The sequence below is a fragment of the Lineus longissimus genome, chromosome 2 (genome assembly GCF_910592395.1).
Source record: "Lineus longissimus chromosome 2, tnLinLong1.2, whole genome shotgun sequence".
Taxonomy (NCBI): domain Eukaryota; kingdom Metazoa; phylum Nemertea; class Pilidiophora; order Heteronemertea; family Lineidae; genus Lineus; species Lineus longissimus.
The window spans coordinates 24,478,239-24,489,747 of NC_088309.1; the positions used below are offsets into that span (position 1 = coordinate 24,478,239).

The 11,509-nt window shown below is 40.5% G+C and overlaps 1 protein-coding gene across 1 annotated transcript; it reads right to left on the reverse strand.

Moving 5' to 3' along the window:
- Positions 1–1,167: 1,167 nt before the first annotated feature.
- LOC135483030 (uncharacterized) lies at positions 1,168–10,558 on the reverse strand (the record flags this gene model as incomplete). Its single annotated transcript, XM_064763529.1, has 5 exons — positions 1,168–1,187; positions 1,445–1,599; positions 1,906–2,037; positions 4,603–4,727; positions 10,484–10,558. Coding segments are annotated over 5 exons (507 nt in total), but the record flags the coding sequence as incomplete, so codon positions are not given.
- Between the last annotated feature and the right edge of the window lie 951 nt (positions 10,559–11,509).

The window sequence follows — 11,509 nt, forward strand, 5'->3', positions numbered from 1 at the left end:
TTCTTCGATGTATCGTAGATCATCGAAAACATGGTAAAACAGGGCTGGCAACCGTGATGCGATTGTCAGCAGCGCCATGATCATGATAATCAGTGTAACGGCAGCACTCGGTGATTTCTCCGACGAATCACTTCCACTGCGTCTAATCGCATCCAGAGGAAACCAAAGCCCCACTGTAGGAATGATGTAATAAACTAGATATGCAGAGAACTTTCCGTAATACACTCTGTAGACCCATACTTCGTCGAATCCTCTTGCTTCTGTTGGGGGTATGAACCTGTCCCCGCAGGGATCGAGAATGAATGCAGTGTCTTCCATGAGGATTAGAGGGCTATGATAAAGCACGTTACAAAGAACCAGTAGCAGTAGAGCTAGGTAGCTCCTCCGGATTGAGAACTCCCCTTGCTTTGTGCATTCGATGTAATATCTTTCCACTGCCAAGATAACGACAAGGTACATTGTGAGTGTCGTCATGAACCAATTCAGGGCATCGATGTATCTGTAATACACGCGATAGAATTGCATATAACTTTGAAGCACTGCAGAAACTTTGTATATCTCCGTTAAAGTAAATCGCGATAAAAACACTAGAAGTGACAATGCATCTGCAAGGAAAATGACCCTGAACAAAAATAAAGTCGAACATCTTCTTGTCAACTTCGAAATTATGACAAAACAATAAGAATTACCTATTATACCAAAGACGGCGAGAGTCAAGGTGAAAGGTACGGCAAAAATAAACATCAGCAGGTTTTCTGCAGATTTCATTGTATTCATCTGGATGGTGTAGTTGTAATAGTCACAGTGTATATGTTGGTAATAGAGTACTGTGTCATTTGCCATTTTGAAAGTTTTTCTCGGTATGCTCAGTACACGAATATATTTGCTTCAGAAAGGTCGTATAGAGTTATTGTTAACTATGAGCCTTTACTCGAAGATGCCTGCATTGAAATTCTGGTGATGCCTTCCTTTTGTTCACACCATCGTGGCGCGATCATTGCAATGAATCTTTGCCGAAATCGCCTCCCAGTGATGAAGTAAATGTAGAAGTTGACAAAGGAGTTCAGGCTTGTTATTGAGTTAATAGCTTTTGATATGTCATTGGTGATGATTCTGTTGATGTTTACCTGTACTCCGGGAATGAATTGGTCAACGACGGTGATGACGTCAAGGGTCAACGCCGGAAGCTGAAATATCAGAAACATAAACACGATGAGAATTACTCGGACTGTAATCCCTTTGGCGTCCTTTTCCTTTTTTCCACCACCTGATGTGAAGATGGTTGACTTCCTCATCGCCAGAATTAAAAGCGTGTTAAAAATGATGAGAATTAGTAGCGGTAATGCCAGATTGAAGACGTAGTATGAACCGAGGACGTGTAGAAACATATAGTAGCTATTATACTTTGCAAGGTTAGAATACGTCAAATGTGGTCTTCTTCTACCTGTGCACGGGTCCCATTTTAATTCGTAGCTAAAAGCGAACCATTTGGGGAAATTTAAGGCGAAATTTACACAAAGAATGAACAGCACTGCAAGCCGGGCATTGCGTTTGGTACAAATTATTGGCGCTCGAAAGGGATGGCATATTGCAATGTATCTTTCAATAGTGATGACTACTATGAGGTGAAACCCCACTCCGCTTGCACCCCATATGAACGAGTTGATGTATCTGAACCAGTACTGAAATGACTCAACGTAGGGTTCTAACAAACGGACACCAAGGTACGTATAAAATGAAATGATTGAGTGGTACAGTGAGAACAATATCAGCACGAATGAGTCCACAACTGCGATTGTCTTAAAGAGAAAACGTATAGAAGAAGGTCGCATCTCGCTTCCTAGAATCACAAAGGCAAATGCGTTACCAGCTAGACCCAAGACTGAAATAAGCAGTTGCACTGGCCCTTCGATTGTGAACCCCACCACTTGTGATGTCCTAAGTGGATGCGCAAAAACAGCGTAACCTTGGCATTGTACGTAGCCAGAGGTTGACAGATTGAGCGCCCTAGGTGATTCCTCGATCCCTATCATTCTCCTGTAATTGTACTAGCGATTGTCTGCGAGCTCAGTGTTTCCTTATCTGATCAAATGTTCTCAAAGGCTGAAGGACAGCTTACCAGTATCGCTCCGAGATATTTCGACAGCCGATCATTAAAATAACCAGCTGGTTAAAATTGATGACCGAGCTTTTCAAAGTGCAGCAGACCCCAGTTATGTCATCTCCCCTGAACACACAAACGCACTTTGAACAGTAAAGTTGCATAATGACAAGAGTAATATGAATAAGTTTTAAATGACATTCCAAAGCAGGATACGTGCACGCCTTTTAAAGACATTTTCAGCACATTAAAAGTCCGACCGCTCAAATCCATCGTTCAAAAGCCAAGAAATGAAATTAAATTGAAAGCTGATCTAATCTTAGAACTGACATAATCCTGGAGACATGGTTCGGTTTGATTATATATCCATCGTTGAATCATGTAGCCATATTTTGAAAATAAAATTGAAAGGAGGTCAAATCTCGTAAAGATTGCCGTTTTTGACACAGTTCATGTAACGGATGGACTCGCAGATCCTTAGCTTGGGCTGTAACTCCTTTTCATCAAAATGAATATTATAGGTCTAGATCAGCCTTTGTATTAAACCCAACGTAAGTTCTAAAACGCACTTTCGAAAAATCCCGAAACTTCCACCTTTTTGAAAATCTGTTCAGTTCCCAGGGAGTTTCTCACCAGTATAAAGGATTCGACAGAAGAAGCAAAAACATTCGGATCTTATAAATAATACGCGTACATATCGATGATCATTCGAGACCTCGTCTTCTGATGCTGATCAATCAGACTGACGTTACACAATGGGGTTTTCCATTGTTTGATCAGGCAATTTAGCATCAACTCTCTTGTCTATTTCGAGCATTCTATTAATGTTCAATGCTGAAAAGTTACCTTTATTTCTCTGTTGAACGTTCCGAAATAGAATCATGTAGCTCCCAGAATATCAGAGTATTGTAAACTACACGTGTATAAGTTCATAAGTTCAGATGTACAGAGGACAGTGCAACCAACTTACGGTAGCAACACAGAGGGAAAAATGTAATACAGAGAGTGTATGTACATGTAGTTTAAAATAGTCGAGTTGCATAACAAAATTGACAAACATCTCAAAGTAGTCATTTGGTGATGGCCTTTGAGTCAATGATTGACGTACAGCGCGAATTCCGCATCCCTGTCAAGGCATTTCCAGGAGGGTAATGGTAACGCAGGTAGTTAACCTTCAGGAAATGTAATTGCTTTCTAGGGGGATCCTTGTTCCGGATCAAGCACGGTTAAGTAGCCAATAAGGTATAGCAGCGACGATTGGGCCATGGGTGTCTTAGGGACCCGGAGGTGTCACATTATCTGATGGGAGTAACACAGTGAGCTTTTTCCGAAGCTACGTGAAACAGATTGTGTAAGTGTTGTTATACCTTTGGGTTGAGAATTCCAATACCAACTGATGGATTCAGTAGTCTCAAAGATTATCATCAGGGGGATTCTTGTTGCATGAGAAGGCTGTGTCGATTGAACTTTGTGTGTCAGCAGGGCTGGAGAGGCGGATTATCTATTGGGTGCTTTGCGAGCCGAAACGAATTACATCAGTGTTGTAATGCCGTTGTGTGAAGTTCGAGACTGCAAAGGTTATGAAGGCAACTCTTGGTTAAGAATTCGTGAATATGGTGTTTTTTTCCACCTTAACCTTGAAAATTGAATCAAACAATACCACAATAAGTATCTTTTCTTGAATACTAAGTCTTAGAGGTTTTTATCAATTAATAAAAAACCTCCTATAGTATCGAAGCATCTGTTAATTTCACTCCATTATCTCTTAATTGCCCGAAAGGCGGAACATTAAAATGTTCCGCCTTTCGGGCTATTTACTTTCAATGACATACCCTTGGCACTGATGCAACACACTCAAACCTTGATAAAGTGAATGCCACATATTGGAAATGGTAATAGAAGTCAATGTAAAGTTACTTAACCGCCGGAAAGTTAAGTACGTCATACAGAGGTAGCTACTTCATATATGATATCGGAGGCGGCACTCTGATGGCGGCAAATGGGTGTAGCCAAAACCTCTGAGAGGAAGAATGGGACCTTTTTAAACCATTAATGGATCGTCTTCTTCAGCGTTCGCTCTGCACTTGGAGGTTTTAGAGCGTTTTTACCTGCCACTTCGGTTAGGCATCAACTGGGTTTGTTGGTCAGAGGCTGATCCTGGTAAGGACCAGATGAGGAACCTCGGTCTTACGTTTCATTCGAAAGACACAGCATCTTCCAGTTTGCTGCAGACAGAGCTTTCTTAGATAAGATGACACCAAATAAATCTGATAACGCAAACGAAAACTATTTTAACAGCAGATTGTAAATCAATAAAACCAGCCAAACGATAATTCAACCTCCGATAAAACGTGCCGCAATGGGTCTTTAAAAATCGATCACCGGAGAAGAATTTGAATCACTTAAACAAGTAAAATCTATCTGGGATGATGATTTCTACGTCTGAGATCTCTCGATTTAAACTCTCCTTAAGATAAAATGTCTTATTCAGCAGCACTTACGTTGGATTATCATCTTTTAAAAGGGAACGTCTTCGTCCTTGCGCAGTTAAATCGATTGTTCCCTCTGAATCAATTCCATTGCCCATTACGTCTAACTTAAATGGCTTCTGAAGACTAATAAGCATCTAAGTTAGTTATTACAGTTGGTGATTTTAAAAGCCGTTTAAGTCAGCCATTGTTTTTTTCTCTGATTCGGTTGAGCCACAGGCGTTCTCCAGTCATGCCAACGGTTACAGACCTTATACATTTTCATTCGTGTTCTATGTGCAAATGTGCGTGTACGTCTAATATTCATTAAAGATTTGTATCGACTATGAAAAAGCACGCGAATTACCCGACGAATATCTGTTTCGGACGAAATTGCTTATCTGTAATAATTATGTCACACATGTACATGTACATTTACCTATCAGAGACTGTGCAATTTATTTTCTTGACAGATAATCAGTGGAACATGTCATGAATTCAATATACATAACAAGCTATCTCATTTTGATACTGGTTTTTAAATATCCGTTTTATAGGACAGATTGCATCATCAATCATCTCAACAAATTATGCAAGACAACAAGTAACAAGTCTAGACAAACATGACGAAGCGTTTTCGCATATCATATACCGCAGCTACATGTAGAATGGCAGAGTTTAAATGAGTTATCGCTTTTCGTTTGAATTTATGAGCTCATCACCGTCCAAGTACTATTTTGCTGCCTTGCATTGCTTAACAGAAATCGCCTGGCCATTAACGGGTAGGATCAGTTTGGCGGTGGGAGAGATGAATACTCAATTCCACACTGGTTTTGAAGCCAAAATTTATTTGGACCTGATTACTTCTCGAAATCATCGTCCATTCGACGAGCTCTGTACTGTCATGTCCGTGCGCTTGTCAATGATTAGAGCTTGTTGTGTCATTTGCGTGCTGCACCTATCATACGCAGACCCTCACACAGGGTGATTCTATCAGTCATACTTTTTTTTCATTAGCTCCACTTTGACATTAGAGATAGAAAAGATGAAAGATGGGTGATGGCAATAAATGTTGACATGTTGTTGGTGGGCATATTCAATTGCAGGAATCTGTTCACAATTAATTTTTGTTAACCTCTTTCCATAGAACCCTTCCTATCCTTCTGACATCAACCTCTGTCACCTCCTCGGTAACATTGTTAAGGATTTCGCATTGAATCCTAATTGATTCTGACATTGCTGCAAACAACGATTTCTGCAGAGTTGCAAAGATAATTCCTGACACTTCTCAACCCATAATCTGGTTAAGCGGTGGTTCGATATCTTCTCCCGATTTCTCGCGAAAAGTGATATATGATGGCCATTATGCCAGGCTAATTGTGTGGTGGTTGTATAGTGGCTATGATTTGCTTTGTTGCATCTGATATTGAAAAACCATTGCATTATAAGATTTGATCTATCCAGTATTCAAGCAAAATCTTCGCTTTGTTGGAACGGCATCTGACATGGGATTGCCATTGCCATAACTTTAATGTGATCAATCCGAGCAGAAATTTTTCGTTGCCGGAATGATGACATCTGATATTGGAATGCCTTTGCTGTAGCATTTTATAAAATACTGTAAAACTGCAAGAAGAACAAAAGCTGTCATGTAACTCGGACATGGAATTATGCACAAAAACCACGAATATCGATGCCGTTATCCGCTGTTGACGCCAGTGACCAAGTAGAAAATAGTCCATTGATCCAGTCGCTGCAAGCCATTCGAAAAAAATGATATGGACATCATTTCCGGTCAATATCAAACTGATTCTTTTGGGTAACATTTGTGGGTTTCGTCGATCATCACCATTACGATTAAGACGTCAGTCACATATAGATGCTTTGATATTACTCAGCGGTCGGGTCGCTTTTGATCTCCAAGTCGAGATAAAAGCTTCCGAAATAACTTTTTTCTCAAGTTGTTTAATGGCTTGATATCTTTAGCGCTTACAAAAAGAAAGGTTGCTTCTGTGTTGTTGGTCGTATATGTCTGCCGTCAAGCTCAATGTACAAGATTCTTCGACCATAACACCGACCTTCACGGAAACTGTTAATTCCCCGAGACAGCTTGTAAAGAGAAGCTCCTCGCTCTTTAATCACCGAACACGATCTCTTTTTGGGGATGTTTGGAGTAGATCGGGGTCGCAGCGTCAATGTTTGCCTTAGCATCAAGACGATATAAGAGTAAGCGGGGAATGTGGGGTGAATGGCAGTCACCGTCTTACTTATATCAGTCTTAAGGTCTAATAGCCTTCATATGTGCAGTATACCACTTTTAAAGCCCTATAGGATAATATGAAAAGTCAAGGACTTAGTGCGCCCCTCTTTAGGCAGGATCCCTTCACAGACCGTAGTCTATTCAGTGTCCGCTAGGGCGCAGAAATTCGGTCATTCATGGAACTCTGCCAATTTGCTCTCGCAATCGGTGTTTGGATTATGATTATGATTTTGCTTGTGAAACGCTGCTAAATACAAATGATTTTTTTAGTTATGTTGGCATTTTATATCGGGGTAGTTCAAGAATTTAAATCAATTTATAATAATTTATAATAATTAGGGCCTACAACTAACCAACGGCAATCAAATATGCGACTCCGAGGAGCTACCCGGTGACGAGTGTGCGAGATGGTTGGTGACGAGATTGGTAACTACCCCGCAAAATCGGCGCCATTTTGAAATCAGAAGTGCGACAAGAAAAAAATCTTTCTTGGTTTATGAATTGGATTGACCAAATAAGGAAAATATTTCCCCACGTGTATAGCTTACGCGCGCCGTAAAAGGAACAGTCAACACAGTTCCTGCATTGGAAGTTTAGTCCTCCATTCTTTATCGGAAAAGATCTCCAGCTATGGATGATGAAGTACCATTGGTCACAGCGTCATGACCTGCTTTAGCATCAAGCTGATATCTGGACAAGAGGGAAATTGCAGTTCGATGCAGGTTGTTGATAGTCGCCCATATAGGGCTTGGCCAATACACCAAATATCAGTATATAGCCATCATGACTGACCCGCAGGACAATGTCTTTATGAGATGGTCCACAAGAAGCCATTCGCCCGCTCTTCGAAGAAGATCTCTGGTGATGGAGTAGGTAGAGGTCATCACAGCGACTCAGTGTTCGCCAGTATCAAAACGAGTTGAGTGCAGGAGTTAATTAGCTGTTAATGGTCAATAATATTGTGAAGGGATGTAAATGGGCTTGGGGGAAGTATGTCAATTGACAAAGCTGCTATATTGAAATCAAGAAAACTGCAGCATTATCACTTGGCTTATTTGACAACGAGTCCGACTGAGCTGTCATAAAGTCATTGAATACAAAACCAGATTACTCAAATCTAAATTTCGGTTGGCAATAATTCTAAATTTTTCACTTTAAAATCATTGGATGTGTCTTTGGGGAGAGAAAGTTTCCATAATCCTGTTGAGAAACCTTAAATGTTTCATCGATTCCCAAATGTAGGCACACTGTCAACCGTGTTTATTTCAGAATCCGATCTGTGGTAATCAGCTTATATGTGATCTTGTTGCAAAGACATGCCCTTTACCCAAGAGAAAATAAAATTTAACAAAATACATGGAGGTTACAATGTTAAGGTAGCGGAAGAACGCTGTGTACAAGATCGAGGCACAGCTGAATAGAAAATCTGCACATAAGATAACTTATTGTATCCTCGTGTTGCAGTCGCTTCGATGCATTTTCCAGATCGAAGGATATTTTCTTTGCCAATACAGATTCCCACTACACCATTAAGTCACAGGCACGTCCCAATCAATCATTTACAGCAACCTGCAGAACATGATCATAAACACTGGCCATCAAAGAGTAAAAAGTTTATAATTTCTTTTGCAAGATTTGGCAGTTTGCCCTATACCAGTCACCCAATAGCAGTCACCCCTTCAGAGTCGTAATATGCAACCAATCCTTTGCTAGTCTCTCATTTTATCTCAAACTGTCCGTCAAGTGGTACTAAATTCTATCTGAACAGGTATTGAGGAATAGGCTGAACTCATTACGCTCTTGATGTAATCGTAAATTGGCTGGTTGTCCGGCAAGTGAAGAATGACAAAAGAAGATAAAGGCTCAAACAATTTATGCCTGCAGCAGATATGATGGACAATCCAGATACTGTTTGAGCGCTTGATTAGTGCACTCTGGTTAGTGCTACAATGTACAACGTGTAGTCCATAGTGATCATCTCCATACTTTGTCCTTTCAACAGCGATGCTCAAAGATTCACTGTTCAACGTCGAACATGTACGTTCAAATGCACCTAAATCAGACCCTAAACTAATGATTATCCGTTGGAAGCCTGGCATGATTAAGGCTGATTAATTTCCCTTTCCTTCGTAATTCTAGTCTAAATGGGCGGTTTGGTCGATATCATGTGACTGTCATTTAGATGAATGTTAGACGGAGATTCTTCTTCAATCGCTTCGCTGCTCGCATGAGACATTTAAGCTTTGTATGCACCAGCATCCCGACCGTCAAGGAAAACCCTTCCTCTTTATTGGAGTAATAATACATCAAAAGGAGTTAAGTTAAGTATAAGTAAGTAACTACGTCGATTGTCATTGATCACATTAAGTGGAATTTCGCAATATAAATACGCTTACACGTAAATATCATTATCATTATATCAATGAAACTGGAATTAGCGTCATCCATAAACACGTTTGAAGACGGCAATGAGGCGACACCTGCATATAGTCAGTGTCCCACATTGTGTGATTTACAATTTCCGCAACCCGGGTTGTTTCCTTTACATGTATGTCAACGGTATCTCTCTGTCTGTATTACTAATACATGACTGTGTTTAATGGAATACATTATGTTACCTTAGCCAAGGGTAATTTTTTTAGTAGGGATCCCATGGTACGGCCAGTATCTCCGGCCGAAAGATGTAGACCTATACTGATATTTTCTTTCGTCTAAATACAGTTTATCAATGATACGATGGTTTAACCTTTAATCAGATAAATAAGGAGATTTAATTCAATTTGCATTCACTGTATATGCATGTACTACATGGAAATATCAATTTCGAACTGTTAAATTTGAGATGGGATGGGAAACCAATTAAATCAAAACTGACATGTCAGCCATGCGTGGCCCGTTCGATAGCTGGTGTGATAGTGTCCTTTGTTATCAGGAAGCAACTTGAGTAATGATATAAGTCTGAGAGGACAACACATCATTGATCTCATGTAGACATCTTGAGAAGTTACTTAGCTAATGCACTTAAGCCGATCAAGCATGTATATGGATGGGTTCAGGTCGTATATATTTGAACGTCATCTCTAAGTACCATAGTGGCACTTTCCACAGTTTGTAGTTTGCTCGCTAGTGCATCATGCACATGATTCAGTATTACATGGCAGTGTTTTACACGTAACCTATATACATGTACGATATCACCGAATTCGTATCGCCTTTTTCAGGGTATTCGAAAACCCTGGATCAACAAACACTGGACTGGACTGGACTCAACGTCACTGCTCACCATCGCCTGCATCAACATGGCGACAACAATGTATTGAGAAACGACGGGGAAATGGGACATGGTATCCGTCTATGCTACACTGTGCATGATATGTGCATGCTATGTACATGAGTGTAGGCGATACACTACGATGAATTATCGATATTATCAGGCCGGTCCGGTGGCACACATCTGCCAATTTCATCATGTTAATGGCGTGTCAAGACCCACAAATCACTCAGATGTCTAGAGCAGGCACTTGTACATATTTCTGTTTACATAATACATAACTATACCTATTCTGTCGTCGCCAATTATCGTAAAAACTACGATAAAACCCGGGCGACTTTTCGGGTGACGCCATGTTCATGATGTTGATGATGGAATTAGGCGGGAAGAGATTCGGCAGGGTTGTGGGAATTGTATAACTTTAGAAAAATCCAGGTGGTGGAGGGCGCTGAGTCATAGTCCAGTCCAGTCCAGTCCAGTCCAGTGTTTGTTGATCCAGGGTTTTCGAATACCCCCTTTTTCATGTATGTTGTTTTGTATTACATATAGCCAATGCTAGCTTACCATCGGTATTAGGTTTCGGAGTCCATATTTATTCCATCTGATTGAATAGTAGAAGTCTGTAGAAAGATGAAAGACGCCGTACCCGAGGTAGGCATATGGATGATACCGCGAGGAGAACGTCTACGGGGGACACTTCCAGTCTTTGCTACCCAACCCATCTCGTCTGTGATCCCTCTCCGGTCAGCCGGCCCATCTGCCCCGCCCGCTTGACATTTCTCCCAGGAACCTGTTATATTCCGAACAATAACCAATATAGAAAGAACCTGGTTTATGCAAACAGTTTGCAATTACACTGTACAGCAGCTACTTGTGTGATATTGACTGACTGCTTATTTCGCCATGGTATCTGATTTATGATAGTCTGGGGAAGTGTTGGAAAGAAAATGGCCAATTTGAAGAGCAGGAAAAACAATCGTTATATTTTATCCAGAGATCTACAAGGCACATGGAACAAAACATAAAGAGTCTCTTTTTATCTCAATAGCGAGTAGCAGATCGAGAAAGGCTTCCGTATGACGTATCCGTATCGATTTGCGTATGAAGTACATTGTACATGTATACTAGTGGTATAAATAACTTATGGAAGTTTTGATAGACCTTTTTTCAAACTTTTCGCAACAGCACTGGTGTGTTGTTGCAGTTGCGGCTATTAAGCCCCAGGATCCCTAGCATCGCGACTTTTAATTCGCGGATCAAAACCTTTTCTCATGAAGATTTAAAAATGAAATTTGGCACATTTGAAGGGATACGCGTACATTTTGTACTTGAAAGAGTATAAAGAATTATCAAAATTCAACCAGAAGAAAAAAGTGCTGTGCGGAAAATGTCAGTTCCAATGCACAATG